The 21,307-nt window shown below is 43.8% G+C and overlaps 1 protein-coding gene across 1 annotated transcript; it reads right to left on the reverse strand.

Moving 5' to 3' along the window:
- Positions 1 to 8,276: 8,276 nt before the first annotated feature.
- Positions 8,277 to 21,307, reverse strand: HDHD5 (haloacid dehalogenase like hydrolase domain containing 5). The gene is made up of 8 exons (XM_070947178.1): positions 21,068 to 21,307; positions 18,982 to 19,188; positions 15,785 to 15,897; positions 13,960 to 14,053; positions 13,252 to 13,285; positions 12,835 to 13,009; positions 9,421 to 9,609; positions 8,277 to 8,949 (listed from the first exon to the last, which is right to left on the reverse strand). Exons 1-8 carry the CDS (start codon positions 21,215 to 21,217, stop codon positions 8,592 to 8,594), a joined length of 1,320 nt encoding a protein of 439 aa, XP_070803279.1. The 5' UTR covers positions 21,218 to 21,307; the 3' UTR covers positions 8,277 to 8,591.

The following is a 21,307-nucleotide window of genomic DNA, read 5'->3' on the forward strand; positions in this document are numbered from 1 at the left end:
GGTCAGCCTGACCCCGCTGCCCAAGGCGAACGGGCCGGCCGACGGGGCCACAGCCCTCCCGCCAAAAAAAAAAAAACAAAACACAAAAAACCCAGCGACCCTGCCCGGCGCAGTCGAGTCTCGGGGAGCACGAGCGCTGGGCGGGCGAGGCTGAGCGAACGCGGAGACCCGGCCTGGATCGTCGGGATCCGGGGAAACCCGGAGCGGATCCGCGCGGAGGAGGAAGAGAAGGCAGGGAAAAAAAAGGGGGGGGGGCAGAGCCGCTGGAGAGAGAGGGGTCCTGGCTGGGCGAGCGAGGCGAGGGCTGGCTCTGCTCTGAGGAAACCGCTGCCGAGCCGCCCAGGGACGCGGGCAGGGGCGGGCGCCAGGTAGGAGGACACTTGGGAGCAAAGCCCCCCCCCCCTTCTAGCTCTCATCTTGGCAACAACTGGGTGGGCGGCCTGTGACAGCAGCACATGAGTCACTTGTTGGAGGGGGCAGGAAAACGTTGCCTAGCTGGAAAGGAAGTCTGAGACCCTGAGTATGCCCCCCCCTCTCATGACTTTGGGAATTAAGGAGGGGTTGTTGGAACAGACTTTTGTCCAACATGGATTCCACCCCCACCCCCCTCACCCATGTATTGGTTTTTGGGCGCATGTGTGCACGCACACATCCTTTCGGGTCAGTCTGTGACTCCTGGCGACTACCTGAACTTGTCCCTGCAGTTTTCTTAACAAGGGAGTTTCCTAGAGTGGTTGGTCCAAGGTCTTCCACCTGGCCTTGTGCCTAAGGCAGGACTAGAACTCACGGGCTTCCAGGTTGCTAGCCTGATGACTTAAACCACTACACCTGCCCAGGGGTGAAATCCAGCAGGTTCTGACAGGTTCTGGAGAACCCGTAGCGGAAATTATGAGCAGTTCGGAGAACCGGCAAATGCCACCTCTGGCTGGCTCCAGAGTGGGATGGGAATGGAGATTTTGCAATATCCTTCCCCTTGGAGTGGGGAGGGAATGGGGGTTTTGCAATATCCTTCCCCCAGGAGTGGGGTGGGAATGGAGATTTTGCAGTATCCTTCCCCTAACACACCCACCAAGCCACGCCCACCAAGCTGCATAACCCCCACCAAGCCATGCCCACAGAACCGGTAGTAAAAAAAAATTGGATTTCACCACTGCACCTGCCTCTCCAAGATTGGACTACAGTTCCTATGTCATCTCCAGAGAAAGTGTGTGTGTGTGTGGGGGGTGTCAGATGGAGAAGGGTGACTTTTGCATTAGATGCCTTCTACTTTACGCACTTTAAGCCCAAGGGTCCAAAAGGGGCTTCTTCCACCTTCTCGCGTTCTCTGAGAAGGACATTTACTCCTGCCTGTGACTTTCGGCAGACGTCTTTCTCACCCTGTCCTCACCTAGCCAGGGCAGTCTGGTATGATGCCATATCAATGATCCTGAGCTGGTATTCTTTGCAGCATCCTCTTGGCCCTTTGAGAAAACTTAAGCCCAGCATCTGGAAATCAGCCAGGAAGAAATTTAGGCTTTCTGTGGCACCAGTCCTCAACCTTTCTAGCTTTGTGAACCTGCAGCAGTGTCAGCAGGGGGGGTTAGGGAGACGATGGTTCCTCATGAGCAGCGGATGAGCACACATGTGCAGCTCCATTTGTACAAGCTGCGTGCATGCACCCACACCACTCACACAAATGGAGCTTCATGCGTGCATGCACTCACCCGCCCACCAGTTGTGTGGCCTGGTTCCAAACAGGCCAGGGCCCAGGGATTGGGGATCCCTATTCTATGGTATGTTAGTGGACTACAATTCTGCAAGACACAAAAGAGGAATCCGAAATGTTTAAAGTATATTCAGAGTATATTAAGAAGATACCATGGTAAAGAAAAACATGAATGGGTGTTAGAATTAAAGAACCTGGATTTAGAAGTATGAACGAAGGACCAATAGATAATTCCCTTCTAATAGGGAGGACAGAAATCAAATACTTGTCCCGGAGCACAAGAGAATAAAACCAAACTTTAATACCAGGCTATATAATTAGATTCTGTAGTTAGAAGTTTGGCATCCTACAATCTGAGGTGGGGCTTCTATTTTCTTCCCCACAGACAGCCAATTCTCTTCAACAGAACAAAAGCTTCCAGCAAACTTCTTTCTGATTGTTTAGCTTCAAAGAGAGGAGAATTATTCTTGCTCTGGGATTGGGCTAGGTAACCCCTTAATAGACGCAGAAAGAAAAAGTCTACAGATCAATTGTGTTTGGATCTAACAGGACTCTGTAGAACAGGGGTGTCAAACTCAAGGCCCACAGGCTGCATCTGGGGTGCTTAAATCTGGCCTACGGGGCTGGCCTGGAAGTAGCAAAGGACCGGCCCACAGTGCCTCTGGCAGCCAAAACGGCATGGGGGGGCTGTGTGCGGCCCCCCGATGCGGCCCCCTGTTCCTCTTTTTTGGCCTGGACTGCCTCCTGCAACACTTTGCCAGCCATAATAGGGCACAGGGGGGCCGACCAGGGGGGCACGCCTGGAACCCTGTGCCCTGTTTTGGCTAGCAATGTGCTCCAGGAGGCATCGGTCCCATCTCCCCGTCTCCCTCCCTTGGCTGGCCTGTGGAGGAGAACTACAATGCTGATCCGGCCTGCGAAGAAATCCAGTTTTGTATTGCTAGACTAACACCCCAAAATGCAATGTGGATTTGCAGCGTGTTCAAATGCTTCAGTACAAAATTCTTATCTGGAAAGAATCTGCTGCAAAGTGACATCAGGCAGGGCTACCTGCCAAAAAAAACAAGGTTAAAAAAAACTTACATCACCATGTCATGGCCCATATGTGGGCTTTTCTACCAGTCTTTTAATAGTCATTTTATTAAATATTACAATGCATAACAGTAAAAACTAATGCAAACTAAAAAGAAAAAAAACAAGGCCTAGATTCTTACTTTTTGGCCAATAGATAATATGTTAAAGGACAGTAAGATGAGAAGGTTTTTTATGACTAAATTATTTGGTACAATGCATCCATAATTATTCTTCTAATACCAGTCGCACTTTAAAAAAAATTGGGACTGCTGGACAGCAGAACAGAAATCCTAAGCCAAAATGTTGTTAAAAGATAGTAAAAACAGACTCACTCTCTCTCTCTCTCTCTCTCTCTCTCTCCAAATAGTGTATGAAAGAGCAGCGGGTGAAAATTTTATTCTCCAGATGATCAAAAGCCATCTTTCTTTAGAGGAGAGAGACTGAAGAAGGGGGAGTGTTTAAAATAAAACACTCCGAAGCCCACAATTATGCCTCACAAAATCTGTCAGGAGGTAGCAGGTGCAGGAGGGAGACAAAGAGAGTAAGACAATTGGATTCCTCTTTAAAAGTGCAAATAGCTGTTTCAGGGGGTGTGGATGGATGACACTCCTGAGACAAATTAAGCGGCTTTGCAAGCCAGAATTAACATGCCAAGATGGTTGCTGAACACTCAATGGCTCCCATCTCGCTGACTTCCCAAGCACTGCTCTCCAATCGCTAATTCCCATTTCCCATTCTGTTCAGCTTGCATCTCTTTTCCCCTCTTCTGCCTTTTCACTGGTTCCTTTTGTTCAACACCCGAACACAACACCCGGCCATGTTTTACAGACCTTCTATGCTCAAAGGACTTGATGCAGCTCCCCAGAATTGCAGGACCAGAGAGAGAGGTTTTGGTCACCTTGTCTGGAAATCTTGTCCCCGGATTGCATTCTGAGAAATTTGGGTTGGAATCTACTGTTCTGTACTCTAGATATATAAAAGCAAAAACCACTCACGCCACGATCACGAAATCTCTAGAACCGTAAGGCCTAGAAACTTGAAATTTGGCACATATGTTCCTCTTGGCTTCTAAGTGCTTACTAAGAAAGGACCATCAGATCATTAGTATTTCTTATATTATTATTAACATACTCTGATGCTAATTAGTTAGATGTTCTACTCCCCCTCCCAACCTGAAAATAACTCTGGAGAGAACGGGATAGGACAGGAGAGGTTTCTGTGGGGCAAGCCTGAGGGAGAGAAGGGGATAGGAGCCTTGGTGGCGCAGTGGTTAGAGTGCAGTACTGCAGGCTACTTCTCCTGATCATCAGCTGCCAGGACTTTGGGAGATCAAATCTCACCAGGCTCAAGGTTGACTCAGCCTTCCATCCTTCTGAAGCCAGTAAAATGAGGACCCAGATTGTTGGGGGCAATATGCTGATTCTGTAAACCACTTAGAGAAGGCTGTAAAAGCACTGTGAAGCGGTATATAAGTGCTATTGCTATTGCTATAGGACAGGGGAGGCTTCTGTGGGGCAAGCCTGAGGGAGAGAAGGGGATAGGACAGGAGAGGCTTCTGTGGGGCAAGGCTGAGGGAGAGAAGGGGATAGGATAGGGGAGGCTTCTGTGGGGCAAGCCTGAGGGAGAGAAGGGGATAGGACAGGAGAGGCTTCTGTGGGGCAAGGCTGAGGGAGAGAAGGGGATAGGATAGGAGATGTTTCTGTAGGGTAAGGCTGAGGGAGAGAAGGGGGATAGGATAGGATAGGCTTCTGTGGGGCAAGCCTGAGGGAGAGAAGGGGATAGGACAGGAGAGGCTTCTGTGGGGCAAGCCTGAGGGAGAGAAGGGGATAGGATAGGGGATGCTTCTGTAGGGCAAGCCTGAGGGAGAGAAGGGGATAGGATAGGGGAGCCTTCTGTGGGGTAAGCCTGAGGGAGAGAAGGGGGATAGGATAGGATAGGCTTCTGTGGGGCAAGCCTGAGGGAGAGAAGGGGATAGGACAGGAGAGGCTTCTGTGGGGCAAGCCTGAGGGAGAGAAGGGGGTAGGATAGGAGATGTTTCTGTGGGGTAAGGCTGAGGGAGAGAAGGGGGATAGGATAGGATAGGCTTCTGTGGGGTAAGCCTGAGGGAGATAAGAGGATAGGATAGGACATGTTTCTGTGGGGCAAGCCTGAGGGAGAGAAGGGGATAGGATAGGACATGTTTCTGTGGGGCAAGCCTGAGGGAGAGAAGGGGATAGGATAGGGGAGCCTTCTGTGGAGCAAGCCTGAGGGAGAGAAGGGGATAGGATAGGACATGTTTCTGTGGGGTAAGGCTGAGGGAGAAGGGGATAGGATAGGGGAGCCTTCTGTGGGGCAAGCCTGAGGGAGGAAAGGGGATAGGAGGCGTTTCTGTGGGGCAAGGCTGAGGGAAAGAAGGGGAGAGGAGAAGCCAATTGTAACTACTCATTAATTTTCAAGCTGTGTCGATTTATCAAGTCCGATCACATAGCTTCATAGCAGAGCACAGGTGTTCAGCTAGTTTAAACCCATAATTTCAAGTCCTTACTCTAAAACAAGACAGGTAGTCCTTGACTTACCACCTCAATTGTGACCAGAATTTTTGTTGCTAAGCAAGGTGATTCTTAAATAAATTGTGACCAATCCTACACTTTTTTGATTCATTTTTTGATTAAGCGAATCACTGCAATTCAGGGAATCATAGTTATTAAATGAATCCAGTTTCCCCCATTTATTTTGCTTGTTGGAAGCAACGGGGGAAGGTTGCAAATGGTTATCACATGACCTGAGATGCTGCAACTGTTTTAAATACATGCTGGTTACAAAATTTGGCATGCCAATCATAAATGTGAGACTATTTGTTACTTTTTCCAGTGCCTTTGTAATTTTGAATGGTCACTAAACGAATGGTTGTAGTTCAAGGACTACTTGCATACCCTTCCTTGTAGATTACATACCCTTCCTTGTAGGGTGATCTAGGTACATACACGACTAGATCTAGAAAATTTCTAACAGGATGCAAGAGGCTTAGAGGGAAGATTGAGGTAAGCACACAGCCCTGATTTAAAAGGGTGCTTGACTCTTTATACAAATATTACCACAAGCTCAGAAAGTGAAGATCTATTTGGGAGACAATTAACCCCATAAATTATACATTAGCCCTTAATATTGGGTAAGAGCATCTACCTCTTAAGGTATTTTTCTCTATTACCTCATAATTTCAATTTTCGTTAAAAGAGATCGTTGTGATCTTTCCATCCCCCACTTGCTTTGGGGTAGAGGCTTGTGAATGACAGGATTTGCCAATGAAGTAAATCAGATTCCAGTTTGATGAGTCAATCAGTGATACCAATATACCTGAACAATTGGAAATGGAGGATGAAGACACAAGTGAGGGGTCTCAGGAGCAGACAGGAGGCCTGTACTAAAAGAGAACACCAAACTTCCTTTGTCCCAGGCACCAGAGGTGGGTTTCAGCAGGTTCTGACCAGTTCTGGAGAACCGGTAGCGGAAATTTTGAATGGTTCGGAGAACCGGTAGTAAAAATTCTGACTGGCCCTGCCCCCATCTATTCTCTGCCTCCCAAGTCCCAGCTGATCGGGAGGAAATGGGGATTTTGCAGTATCCTTCCCCTGGAGTGGGGTCGGAATGGAGATTTTACAGTATCTTTCCCCTGCCAAATGACCAAGCCACGCCCACCAAGCCATGCCACGCCCACCAAGCCACACCAAGAGAATCGGTAGTAAAAAATTTTGACACCCACCACTGCCAGGCACAGTACGGAAAAAAAAAACTTGGTGCAGTCATCTTGAATTCCGCAGTGTAACTTTCTCTTATTTTCTTATTCCTTCTATTGCAAATAAAGTATTGGTGTACATGCCCAAATTTGAATATTTTTTAAACTAAATGACCAATTTCTGATCAACGCTATATGGAGAAAGGATGGTAAAAGCAAACTCTGAAAATATCCAGATCTTCCACCAGCAACATGCTCCCATGGCTATTATTATCCTCATAACTATTATAAAGTGTGTTGGATATTGAGTGTTTTTGTAAAAATAATAAAGGTAGGTTCTTTTGCATTCATTATTCAAAAAAACCCTGAAATCTTATACACATTAATTGTGTGTGTGTGTTTGTGTTTTTTAATATTGGGGGTATATACATATATATGTATATATATGGTGTTCTATATGTATATATATGGTGTCATAGGTATGGTGCCATCGGCCAAGTTATGTCGGCTGGCGACACCCAGGGGGAGGGCCTTCTCTGTGGGAGCCCCAGCCCTGTGGAATGAACTGCCCCCGGAAATACGTAAGATCTCCGACCTCCGGGTGTTTCGCTGCGCACTGAAGACCCTGTTGTTCCGCCAGGCCGGGCTATCAACATAATAATTTTAAATTGGGGTATTTTAAATTTCTGGGGTTTTAAATTGAGCCAAATCTATTTAATCATTTTAAATTTTTAATCGTTGTTTTGTCTTGTGTTTTTAAATAGGCTGTACACCGCCCTGAGTCCTTTGGGAGAAGGGCGGTATAGAAATAAAATTCTTATTCTTATTCTTATTATATGTATATAAACTTTTGTACATATACATACAATTTTATTAGTTTTATATGCAGTCATTATATATAGAATAATCTGTCCATAGAAAATACTCTTTAAAAAGGTAAACTACTCTTAAAAAAATGATCCTGGATAAATTTCCTTTCCAACTTATTTAAATAAATTTTATTTTTTTTTAAATAAAAGATGCACTTCTCACATTTTTGTACTTTACCTTTTGTAAGAAATGATAGGTCTGTAAGAGCACACATGTAAGACCTTCAAAAGTGCAATTTGGAGGGCTTAGTCCCCTTATGGCAAGTAGAGATAAATATTTAAGGACTAGTAAAATGAGGTAGTGATGAAGAAAGTCTGAATTAATTACTATGGTACCTACCTATTATGATCCTCTAATTTGTAGGGCATAAAGTAGCATTCCGACTGGGACAAGAGGTTCCATAGCTTCCAAGCAGCCCATTTATTATAAATGAACTTACGATGCACATTTAATATGGCAGTCATATTAAACTGTGTGGAAAAAAGGCAAACCCAAAAAGTGTACAGGCGGTTATCGGGTTATGACTGCTGGTCAACAACTGTTCAAACTTGCAGTGGCACTGAATCAGGGGGACATATGACAGGTCCTCAGGGTTCTGACCAATAGAGTCCTGCGGTCATGTGATTGCGATTTATAAACCTTCCCTGATGGCTTCCCACAGGAAAAATCAATGGGGAAACTGGCAGGAAGTCAGAAGTCGCAATCATGTGACTTCCTCACTAAACAACCCATGTGGTCCTCACTTAAGAACAGCAGCTGGGACCATATGTTTAGCAATGTTTAGCAATGGAATTCCAGTCTCAATCACTGTTATAATCCAAGGACTTCCTGTAGCAGCACTCATGATACTGGATTACAGTAATTAGACAGGATTCCCCATCCCAATAATAAAACGGATGAAACAAAGTCACAAAGTGAGATTATTCAATGGCTGATTGTATTTCAGGCAAAAAGAAATCTCACAGATGTGTGCAATCCTATGGGATCCCCAAGTGATCCATTCAATTAAGAAGTCCTTATACCTCTCTGGCCAAGTCAACGTTAGCAAAGGGGATTAATTTTAAACTACATGGTTGACAATTTCAGGTTTTTGAAAAATTGTTTAGTACCATCCCTACCAAAAAAAAGGGGGGGGGATTGGAGAATTTTCTTTCATTTGGGCACGTGTTAAACAAGAAAAGACCACGTTTTCTTGCATCCCCACATCAGATGCTGTTGGCAATAGATTGGTCATTCTTGTTTCCAATTCTCTTTTTGAAATACAAGTTCCACAGCATCATTCACATCATGAACAACGTAAGAAGCTTCCACCAAGGATGGATCAAAATGGAAATCACGATGCCCGTGGGATAGAATCTTCAGGATGTCCTCAGGGCCAGTAGGGATGCCTCCATGAGGGTTGTAGACCCCGGTGCAAACTAGTATAGAGTGGCAGTTCTTTGCAGAGCTGATTGAGATACTGCAGTCTCTCTGGGTCTCCAGATGTTTCTCCCTCTCGGCTGCCATAGCAGTTACATTGACTTCAGCCTGACTCTGGAGGTAGCGGTGGTAGAGGTTGGCACCATAAATATCAGCCATTGGATTATCCCTATAAGTAGAGTTAAGATATAAGAACACAGTAGGGTGGGGACGGGACAAATAGTAGTTAATATATGATTTTGGCCAACCATTAAATCATTCTTCTCCAACATATTATCTTCCAGTTGTGTTGTGACCAGAACTCCCCAATTCCAATAACAGCCAATAACAGCCAATAATGAGGGAAAAACCTCATTAGTAGACTTGTCTCCACCTGAGACAATTCTCCATACCCTAACCATGCACTTTACTGCTTATAAACAGATACGCCGTTCAAGATCAGCAGCAGGAACAGAGACCAGGTTCTCACCCTGACAGGTTGTGCCTTGTGCTTAGCCACAAACCATGGTTTACACACAGTGGCTGGATGTATATAGTTTTCTCAACCCAATCCAACAGTGAGCAACACAATATGTCTCACTGGTCTTTGCACTATGGCAAAACCTTCCTCTTTCCAAACTAAAACAGGAGGACTGCTTACCCAATAGCATAGAGTTGGTGAAGAGGGGATGACCAGCCACAACTCTCCATCTGCTGCTTAAGGACGTGTTCAGCATAGCGGTAAGTAACAGTGCTGGGCTTGCCTAACAGGGCCTCGTACTTCAATTCTTTCCCAGTCATTTTCTTGTAGATGTTCTCCAAGCAGACAAGAAAGGTGCCATGGCCAAACCTTGCCAATGGAAAAGACAGTGGGGCAGGGAGAAAGGAAGTCAACAAAGATGCTGATTGACTGACTGGAGTACAACAGTTTGCCTTATATCAGGGGTGAAATGCTCCTGGTTCAGACCGGATCGCCTGATTCGGTAGCGTGATGGCGGTGGGTGGCTCGGAGAACCGGTAGCAAAAATCCCTGTGCCCCCCCCCATGCCCAGCTGAACCGCGCGATCATCAGAGGCTGTTTTTTAAAATTTTGAAAGCATTTTTTCTTTCTTTCTTTCTTTTTTTATAATATACTTTATTGATTTTAAAATTTAAAAAAAACAAAACATCAAATCTCTATTAACATCTGAGGTGTCATGTAATTACATTTGTACATTATATACATATCGAGTACATTCGAATCTACCATTATTGAAAATAAACGTAACCTTACGATCTCATTCTATTATTCCACCATTTGTACCACCTTTCCCGTACTGCATTGAATTTTGAGTTCACATCATTATTAAGATCACTTGTTAATTTTGCTATTTCTGTGCATTCTAGAATTTTGTTTATTAGTATTACCTCTGGAGGAATTAATTTATCCTTCCTTTGGCTGAAGAGGTTGTAGGGAAAAAAATGCTTTTAAAAGCCTCTGACGATCCCAGCTGAGTTGCCTGATCATCAGAGGCTTTTAAAAGCATTTTTTTACAACCTCTTCGGTTGAAGAGGTTGTAGAAAAAATGCTTTTAAAAGTAAAAAAAAAAAAAAAGTTGGTCACGCCCACCCAGTCACGTTACCACCACCCCACCAAGCCACGCCCACACAACCGGTAGTAACAAATTTTACATTTCACCACTGCCTTATATGTATTCTGGATTAAATATACCATATTTCAATGTCCAAGCACTGGCCACAGCAACTAGAGTGGAGGCAGGATCAGGCCTAATTAGTACTTCCAGGGAGAATCACCTAAGAATCCCAGAACTATTGGCTAAAAAGAACTAAAAAAGGCCACAGCAAACTACTTCCATCACACTGCCTAGAACAGGGGTGTCAAACTCAAGGCCTGTGGGCCAGATATGCCCCATGGGGTGTTTAGATCTGGCCCATGGGGCCACCCTGGAAGCAGCGAAGGATTGGCCTGCAGTGCCTCTACTAGCGAAAACAGAGCTCGGGGAGGCTCCGTGCACCCCACTCCACCCGTGTGAACTCTGCTTTCGCTCGCAGAGGCTGCAGGAGGCCGTCGTGACTGAAAACAGAGTGGGGGGGGCTGTACGCGCCCCCCCCGAGCTCCATTTTCGCTGGCAGAGAGCTGTAAGAGATTGTCGCGACACAAGTGATGTCGATCTGGCCATGCCCTCTGGCCACACCTCCACTTCCCACCGTCAATACACAACCCTGATGCGGCCCTCAGTGAAATAGAGTTTGATACGCCTGGCCTAGAAGATGGCTTAGATGCTGCTGGCAAGCTTCAGAGTGTTTTTGTTTTTACTTATCAAGTGACATACACCAGGATGTTCACCTGACAGTGATATTTGCTCTTGCAAAATTCAGTATTTGCTGCTGCTCCCTTGTTAGTGGTTTGCTCTGTTACCATTAGACTACAACAAAAATGTTCTCTCAGAACTCTCCCCTAATAGATAGAAAAAAATACCTGGATTTCTCCAGAGGAAGGAGAAAGTTTCCAACAATTTGTTAATTCATAAATGCCTGGACATAAAGGCATCATAATGGGGCTATTACTCCAAAATTCCAACTCCTGGCTACCACACTGTGAGCCATTATTGGTTATGTCCATAAGCAAGGCCCACCGAGCAATCTGACTGCACATCATCGTTGGCTATCATTGGCAACCTTCAGTCTCAAGAGACTATGGTATCGTGCTCTGGAAAGAGGTCCTAAAACAGCATCTAGTGTGACTAAAAAAGCCAATTCGAGAGTGGCAATCCCTTCCACCCTGAGGGCAGATACATTCTGTCCCCTGCCCAGCCCCCAGATTTCGCTGGTTCTGGGACTGCCTCTTTGCCTCAGCCTGCCGAACAAGTGTCTCTTCGAATTGGAGAAGGCCATGCTGTGTCTTTAGCCTCCAAGCTGAACGATCGAAGGTCAACTTTTCCCAGTTGTTAATGTCCATTCCCAGGGCCTTTAGGTCCCTCTTGCAGATATCCTTATATTGCAGCTGTGGTCTCCCTCTGAGGCGCTTTCCCTGCACTAATTCTCCATACAGAAAATCTTTCGGAATCCGACAAGTTGAACGATATAAAGGAAAGTGATATTTTCAATACTAGAATCCTAAACTATAATGACTTTATAAACAAACATCAACCCCTTAAGTTGAGCCTGCCAGTTCATAGGTGCTAAGATTATAGTGCTTTCAGGCCCATAATTATATATAGCCTCAGTTCAAAATTAGGCAGCCATATTCTGTACTAGTTGTAGCTCCTGGATTGACTTCAAGCAAGCCACAAATTGCAGCAAACAAATAAGAGAAACTGGAAGATCAAAGATCCCAAGAGTCTAGGCTAGGTTTTTCCCTCAACTCTTAAAGTTCTTGCCAACTACATTGCTGCAAGTATTATTTTCTTAAGCGAGATGCTTAGAGAATTGATGGCCATCAGTCATGTTTCAAGACTGGATATAATAGGAGGAGCTTAGGAAATACCATTATATTAGTTTCTCTGGCTCTCAGCAATCTTCAACACTTATTAATCATATAAAATTGCTAATGCTGCTCAGTCAAAGGTGAATGGAGACATCTCAGGGGTGAAATTCAAAATATTTCCCTACTGGTTCTGTGGACGTGGCTTGGTGGGCATGGCAGGGGAAGGATATTGCAAAATCTCCATTCCCACCCCACTCTGGGGCCAGCCAGAAGTGGTATTTACAGGTTCTCCGAACTACTCAAAATTTCCACTACCGGTTCTCCAGAACCTGTCAGAATCTGCTGAATTTCACCCCTGATTTCAGTGGTTTCCACTATTTGCAGGGCTTCCAACATAGAATGGCACTAGCAGGTCTATTTGACTGAGATATATTAAAAATAAAGGATAAAAAAAAGCTCCCTTCCTAAAATAATGCCAAATTACAACTTGTCTAATGGATAACAGTCAGCTTCTAACTCATGCAAGCTAATTGGGAAAGGCCTATTCTGCAAGAGATTTATCAAGAATGCTAATGATATTTGGATGGGTGGGAGAAAGTGATTAAAAATGTCATTGAGAGATACATCCCCACCAGTTATTTTGCTCACCTTGGCATCTTGGCTTCTGCCATCCATAAGAGGTCCATGTTGCAAGCAACGATAGGTATATGTGGATATGGCGCAGAAGCAAACTCTACTCCTGGATTCCCATTACTCAGGAGTATATCAATAATCAACTGAAGACAGGTTTCCCACCTTACTGGCTCCCCCAACAGAATTATTCCTAAAGTTGGAGAAAGCCAGACAACTTTTAAACAAGGCATGCCTGCATAGCACACTTTCTAAAACTTTTACAATGTTATTCATTAGATTGTCCACAACTTTTTTTAAAAAAAAATTTCAAGTGCTATTTTTAGCCTGATCAAGACCATAAATTAAGCCTGACCTAAAAAGAGCAAACTGTATCCTTAAACTGTATCCTTAAACTGTATCCTTAAAACTGCAAAGGTGCCCAATAATAGTTACCTTCTATGGTGGGAAAGTCAGTGGTTGGAGGAGGCTATAAAAAAAAAAAGAAATAAATTTTAAGCAAATGAGTCAAGGTATTGCCAGAGAAAATAATCAAATTTAGAAACAAATAATATTAAGTCCATAAAGCAAGAGAGATCTAGCTGGATCTTATTTCTCTCCCAGAAATTCCATCCCCAATATTTCCTTTTTCTGAACAAAAGACTTCCTTTCTAAGAGAAATGACACAGTGGAGATAGCTGAGGCTTCATTGTTCTAGAACCTTAACCCTGATGTCATTAAGAGCTTTTCTTATATCAGATACAAAGGAATGGCATTAATTGGCTTCATATGGGCTTCCTCTATAATTTATAATATCTATAGGCTGGGATCAAACCAACCAATTAATTTCTGAGTGAGGTCAACAGGCTGTCCCAACTTGATAGAATATGGATAAATAGGGGTGCTTGTTATCTGCAAAACCTAACTTTATCTAAGTTGAGAACAGCACTTTTTAAAGGCAGATACTGTTCTTCTATCAGCACTGCTTCAAATTAGGTATACAGTAATAAAATTTTCACAGCAGAATGCATTTGTCCATGTGGAAATAAGATAGTTAAAACTACCTTACACATATTATTACGTTGTAGATTTTATAGGGACATAAAGTTTATCTATATTTCGCCCCTACATCACACTTTTTTCTATGCCCAGGTTAATACGTGCCAGTTCTTTAGGCCGCCGCTTCTGATCAACCATATCCAACAAAGGAAATGCTTTCCTGATGTCTTCAATGGTGAGAATATGCTGAAATCCCAAGCTATTTCAGATGGTCAAGGAATAGCACTTCTCCCCCAAAGAAAAATGATCAGAAATACAGGTAGTCCTTGACTTACAACCACTTGTTTAACAACAGCTTGAAGTTAAGACAGCCTCGAAAAAACTTGTTATGACCCATCCTCAAAATTACAACCATTGCACCATCCATGCAGACTTATCATTGCAATTCAGGTACTTGGCAACCAACTCATATATACAATGGTTACAGCATCTTGTGATCAAGTGGTTGTAATTTGTGACCTTCCCAGCTGGCTTCTGACAAGCAAAGTCATTTAAGGAAGCCAGATTTGCTTAAGAACCATGTGATTCATATAGCAACCGTGATAAAAATGGTCATAAGTTTTAATTCAGTATCTTTGAACCAGGGGTGCTATTCAGCAGGTTCTGACAGATTCTGGAGAACCGGTAGCAGAAATTTTGAGTAGTTCGGAGAGCCGGCAAATACCACCTCTGGCTGGCCCCCGAGTGGGGTGGGAATGGAGATTTTGCAATCTCCTTCCTCCAGGAGTGGGGTGGGAATGGAGATTTTGCAGTATCCTTCCCCTGCCACGCCCACCAAGCCACGCCCACCAAGCCACACCATGCCCACCAAGCCACGCCCACAGAACCAGTAGTAAAAAAATTTGAATTCCACCACTGCTTTGCAGTCATTGCTACTGAAATCCTTTCATTCCAGAGGTCATTTAAAATGCATTAAATGGTAACCAAGGTCCCACAACCCAACTTTGTTTATCTCGTACGATTATTCTTGCTGGGTTGCCATTTATTGTAAATTTCAACTGACAAGACTTTTCAGCTGATGCAAACTGTGCACCATTTTTCAATTTACAAGCCGACCACGTCCTATTTTGAAACCTAACAGCCCATTTGGAAGGAGAAATACATGACCATTTCTTTCAGGATTGTTTTGGGATTGATGTGTATTTCAATAATGATTCCCTCATGATTACATAGAAGTGATGCATAGATTAATCAATTACCATCAACAATCACCAATTCGGTGAAAATTGTCCCATTATTGTCCCACCTTAGATAAGACCCAGTGTTCTGAAAAAGACTCCCAATACTGAGAATGTAGAAAGGAAAGAATGTAGAAAGGAAAGAAAAGATGACTAAAAACAAAATGGCTACCCAAAGTTACAGTGGGTAAAGAGTGCAAGATCTGAAAGACCAGCCAAGGACAGATGATCATGGAGAAAATCTATATTGTCACTAAGAGTTGGCAACGATTTGATGGCACATAATCAATCAACCAATCAATTTATGCAAAACTATGTTCCTCAAACCATCACACTATTATCTTATTTCTTGTGGATGAGGCCACAAGAGTATTTGAGTCTTACTGAGCGAGATGGGACTTCAGATGGGACTTCAGCCTCTTCTTCTCACTATATCCAACATTTCAAAGTAGCACAGGGGCTACAGTATTGGCCCGGAACCAGCGAGATCTAGGTTTAAGTTGCTATTCCTCCACGGGGTTAATTGTGTGATTTGGGCCTCTCACTGTATCACCCCCAATTTACTTGTTTTTGTGTGAACATTAAGGGGAAATTTCCATGTCTGCTATTCTGAACTCTCCAAAACAGGAAAACAGGATAGAAACTGAACAAATACATGCAGCTGTACCCATTATGTAACACTGCTTCTCAACATACAACTAAGGAAGCGGGAGGAAAAGGAACAGAAAAATTTTGGAAACCAAAAAGGATACTCCCTGGCATTTTGTTCCACAGGACCTTGTCCACTCACGAGCACACACTTGTCATGGAGCTGGTGGAAAAGTTGCAGTGGGCTATGGGAAAGGATTACCCATTCAGGAGATACCTGAAAAAGAAAGACAAAGGACATGATAGCTAACCAACTTTTTAACCAAAGACTGCCATCATAAATAATTTGCCTGGTTAATGCCCAGATTATTTCTATCTCATTCTAAAGTGGACTGAAAAAGCCAGCTTCAAAACTGAGAGACTCCTAGATCCAACATTTTCACTGACGGACAGATAACCCACCCAATTATAGAACTGGGCATCCTTATACATTTGTTTAAATAAATGGATACATAAATAGGAATGTTTTTATATGGATGATATTCTAGTTACTAGCTGCACCTAGACAGGTCTAGATATACATGTTGCGGTTATCTTTTGGTTGACTTAGCATAGTGATGGTTAACCCTGCTCTTCCGGGCTCCAGCATCAATGCGTGCCGGCCAGCTGATCCGGTGTGCATGCGCCCTGACCAGCTGCTCTCTTCTGGGCTCCGTTGCACATTGGGCGCGCATGCGTGCACCAGACCCTGGAAGCAGTAATGAAATATTTTTTTACTACCGGTTCTGTGGGCATGGCTTGGTGGGCGTGGTGTGGCTTGGTGGGCGTGGCAGGGGAAGGATATTGCAAAATCTCCATTCCCACCCCACTCTGGGGCCAGCCAGAGGTGGTATTTGCCGGTTCTCCAAACTACTCAGAATTTCCACTACCGGTTCTCTAGAACCTGTCAGAACCTGCTGGATTTCACCCCTGCCTGGAAGACAGCAGCTGGCCAGTGCGCATGCGCGCGACAAAATCCAGAAGAGCAGCTGGCGACAGCATGCATGCCCACAGAGAGGGCTTTGCATGCCACTTCTGGCACGGATGCCATAGGTTTGTCATCATGGACTTAGTATAACCCATTGACCATAGAGTTTCCTTTAAGGATCGCTCAGAAATTTATGCTTATCCAAATTCGGGACTGGCTAATATGATCATGCAATGTCACTATTTCATCAGCTTTATTGGGTGCTTTTTTTCCCCCCAAGCCAATGCAAAGTGTTGATGCTGCCATTTAAAGTCTTGAACAATTTGGAGCCAGATTATCTCAAGGAACTTTTCTTCCTGTATGTAGACATTTGCATCACCATCATAGGTCTTTCCCTATATGTATGTTCCTTCTTAGTTACAAGAAAGAAAGCGTTTCTATTCCTGACTTTTCAAATATTCTTCCTCAAAAGCTAACCTGGTGCTTACACCATTATTTGTTTACGACTGGAATAAATTATTCCTCTTCTTCCAGCAATCTGAGAAGTGGGGCAATTTTGGGCTGATGTACCTGTTATTATGTTAGCAAGATGCTCTTTTTGTTGTGTAACTTATGGAGGAATTTTAAGGTTTTATTATCTTTCATGTATGCATGAAACTATGTATCTGACTTAATAATCTCCTTGGAGAACTCTTGTCTCATTGAAATGAAAAATAATAATAAATAGGAACAGAAAACATGCATAGACTTGATTAACTATATTCTTCCCTTTTTTTCTGGCACACACATACTTTATTTATTTTTTTCTAGGCTTCAAATTCAGGTTAATGGGATTATTTTTCAGAACTGAATCATTATCAGATCCAGCACAAAATGAAGTTTCATGGAAATATTATGTTAGAGCTTCACCTCAACATCCAAACAGGGCAGACTGCAGACAGTCCAATTTTTGATGAAGATTTTAGTGATGGAAGGAGAAGCCCAAATACACATTACAATCCCAATATGGATCTCTTTATGAACTTGCATAGCTACATTTCACCTGGAAGAAATACTCTGACAGGAACATCATATTTTTATTCCTTTTAAATTTTAATCTCTCCAGAAATAGGAAAAAAATGTACTTACAGGTAGTCTTCGATTAAGCCCAAAATTTTCACTGCTACCGGTAAGCAAGAGAGGTTAAGTGAGTTTCGTCCTATTTTATGACCTTTCTTGCCACAGTTGTTAAGTGAATCGCTGAGGTTGTTAAGTTAGTAACATTGTTAAGTGAATCTAGCTTCTCCATTGACTTTTCTTGTCAGGCGGCCATAAAAAGTAATCAGATGACCCCAGGACATTTCAATGTTATAAATAGGAGCCAGTTGGCAAGCTTTTGAATTTTGATCATATGACCATGGAGATGCTACAACGGTCATAAGTGTGAAAAACGGTCCTAAGTCACTTTTTTCAGCCATTGAAACTTCAGTCACTAAACAAACGGTTGTAAGTTGAGAACTACCTGTACTATTAATGCATCAGCTTGGAAATAAGAAAGAGCCGGTTTGGTCTAGTGGTTAAGGCACCAGGCTAGAAACCAGGGGACTATGAGTTCAAGTCCCACCTGGGGCCTGAAAGCCATCTTGATGACTTTAAACCAGTCATTCTCTCTCTCTCTCTCTCTCTCTCTCTCATCTCAACCCACCTCACAGAGTTGTTGCTGTGGGGAAAATAGGAAGAGGGGGGCGTATTAGGTATCTTCGCCGTCTTGAATCTATTATTCTAAAAATAATAATATAGGGATACAAATAAATAAAATAAATGAATGACAAATAAATAGAAATAATATCCAACAAATGGACTATAATTTGTTTATTTATTTATATCCCACCTTTATTACTTTTACAAATAACTCAAGGCGGCAAACATATCCAACATACCTTCCTCCTCCTATTTTCCTCATAATAGCAACCCAGAAGTGGGTTGGGCTGAGAAAGAGAGTCACTGGCCCAAGGTCACCCCACCAGCTGAATTAGCGGAATTAGAACTCATGATCTCCATTTCTAGCCTGGTACCTTAAGCACTAGATCAAACTAATATATGCAGCATTAGTTGTACTAAACCAATTCTAGAGTGAGTTTCTGTTAGTTGAGCCCATGAGTTTGGGATCAAGTCTTACCAACTTGAGATACCAGTGGCCAATTACAAGGGAATAGAAAACCTGCAGTCCGAAATAAATTGATGCAATGCAAGTTGATCCGTTCTTGCTCTAAGTTTACAATCAGATACTATAGGTTTCTTTTTCCTTACAAAAATCCTGCACAAAGACTTTTAAGAGAATGATCTTCTTAGTACTTCAGAACTCTACTCTTGTAGTCAGCCATTGACTTGATATAACATAAGTCATCTCGATACCTTAAATCCAAGGGCTTCCGTCAGTTCCTCAGCCTTGCTATCCCGAGAACAATTCCCGGCATTGGTTACAAATGCAACAGGCACACGAAAGTGGCCGTTCACATTTGTCAGTTTCTGGAATGCCTTCTTTGCAGCGGGAATGACTAACCGGCCCCGTAAAAGCACTCCATCAATATCAAAGAGGAATCCAAATGAAGGAGATGTCAGCTGCAGTGGACAAAATTTCAAAGGGAATTGGGATTAGGTGCAATGTTAGTTTGAAGAACAACAGTTTTTTGTTTTTTTTTAATTTGATTTATATGCCGCCCTTCTCCGGAGACTCAGGGCAGCTTACAATGTGCTAAGCAATAGCCTTCATCCTTTTTGTATATTTATACAAAGTCAGCTTATTGCCCCCACAAACTGGGTCCTCAATTTACCTACCTTAGAAAGGATGGAAGGCTGAGTCAACCTTGAGCCTGGCGAGATTCGAACCTGCAGTAATTGCAGGCAGCTGGTCTTAATAACAGGGTGCTTTTTAGACCACTGTACTACCAAGGCTCCTTGGTAGTGAGAATGAGTTGCCTTAAGAGCTTTATCAAGACTACGTTTCCAAGAAAAGATAAACAAGGGCAAGTTAAACATTTCTAATCATTTATTTAATACATTTAATTAATACATTTCAACCGTTCTCTATCATACGTTCAAGGAAGTGATCAAGAATGCTGCTTAAAAGTTAACACTAAAAATTCATGTGCAGTCAATAAAAAGCTGATGTAGAAAGTATCCCTGATTATTAAAACAGTAGCTTCTCAAGGAACCAATTAATTTCACAAGGTTTCCAAAGAAGTGAGCTGTTCTTGATTTTTTTTTTTTTTTTAAAGTCAAGAATGAGATACATATGTTAAGCTCCAGTAAATTATTCCAAAAACCCAGGCCCATCATTCTGGGTTATTCCAGAAACTCAGGCCCATTCACGCTCACAATATGGTTTGGGACCACAAAGTATTATATATCAGTAGGTAAGGGATGCAGTGGCTCAGTGGCTAAGATGCTGAGCTCGTCGATCGAAAGGTCGGCACTTCAGCAGTTCGAATCCCTCGGGCCGCGTAACGGGGCGAGGTCCAGTTACTTGTCCCAGCTTCTGCCAACCTAGCAGTTTGAAAACACGTAAAAATGCAAGTAGAAAAATAGGGACCACTTTTCGTGGAAAGGTAACAGCATTCCATGCGCCTTTGGCGTTTAGTCATGCCGGCCACATGACCACGGAGATGTCTTCGGACAGCGCTGGCTCTTCGGCTTTGAAACGGAGATGAGCAGCGCCCCCTAGAGTTGGGAACAGGTAGCATATATGTGCGCGGGGAACCTTTACCTTTAGGTAAGAGACTTTGTAAGAAAGTCACTTGGAGATATCTGTGTAGTAATTCCAGAAATCTGTAGAGTAACTTCGGAAAGGAGTGTGGGCATGAGAATAAAAATTATAGCTTTTATTTCTCTTCCTAGCAATATTTCTTCAGTTTAGGGCTTCTCAGTAATAAATAAACTTATTGCCCCCACAATCCGGGTCCTCATTTTACTTACCTCGGAAGGATGGAAGGCTGAGTCAACCTTGAGCCTGGTGAGATTTAAACTCGCAGTAAACGCAGGCAGCTGGCAGCTAAGTGCTACTTACGAGCGCTTTAATCCGCTGCTCCACCAAGGCTCTTGTTGTAACTTTAAAACGGTCCCTCTACGAACTATAAATCGAGGACTACCAGTAACCGGGACCGGCTTTATTCTATCTATCCCCTTTCCACCGTTGGGCGTGTGAGTGCAATGGCGAATAGCATTTGGAGGTCAATCTATCAAACAATAAATAAATAGAGCCTGAGTTTCAGAGGGGAATCCCCCCCTTTACAATCCTGGCCAGGGAATCCCCCGCCAGCTGGGAAGGCGAGCGCTTTTGCACGGCGGCGGCGGCGAAGAAGCCCGAAAGGCCAAAAAGTGGGGAAGACCTTGTGCCTTTTCTCCCCCCCGGCTGGCTCTCCTTGGAAAGGTCACCGGCCATAAAAAAGAAAAAAAAAAGGCACCAGCGCTCGGGAGGACGCCCGGGAGGCTCCGCGCTCACCTGATGGAGCCCGGAGGCTGCGGTTGCAAAGCCGCGGCTAAGGCTGGACAAGCGGCCGGACCCGGCCTTGCTTTGCTCCGCTGCTCCGGCTCGCAGCGCTTTTCCCAGCGCGGCTCTGCTCACAGGGCGCCAGCAGCAGCGCAAAGCCATCCGCCCGCCCGCCTCGCTTCCTTGCCCTGCCCGAGGGGGAGCCCGGGGGTGGGTGAGGGGGGCAATCCCGGCCCCAGATCACATGGATCG

The sequence above is a fragment of the Pituophis catenifer genome, unplaced genomic scaffold, assembly GCF_029215685.1.
Source record: "Pituophis catenifer annectens isolate HBS135680 unplaced genomic scaffold, rPitCat1.0.hap2 SCAF_7, whole genome shotgun sequence".
Lineage (NCBI taxonomy): Eukaryota > Metazoa > Chordata > Lepidosauria > Squamata > Colubridae > Pituophis > Pituophis catenifer.

Coding starts and splice junctions, on each gene's coding strand:
- HDHD5 (XM_070947178.1), bottom strand. CDS start 21,217: ATGGCTTTGCGCTGCTGCTGGCGCCCTGTGAGCAGAGCCGCGCTGGGA. Junction 15,898..18,981: donor CGGAAGCCCTTGGATTTAAG/GTATCGAGATGA, acceptor TTTCTTTTTCAG/GTATCTCCTGAATGGGTAAT. Junction 14,054..15,784: donor GTGGAACAAAATGCCAGGGA/GTATCCTTTTTG, acceptor CATCTGAAATAG/CTTGGGATTTCAGCATATTC.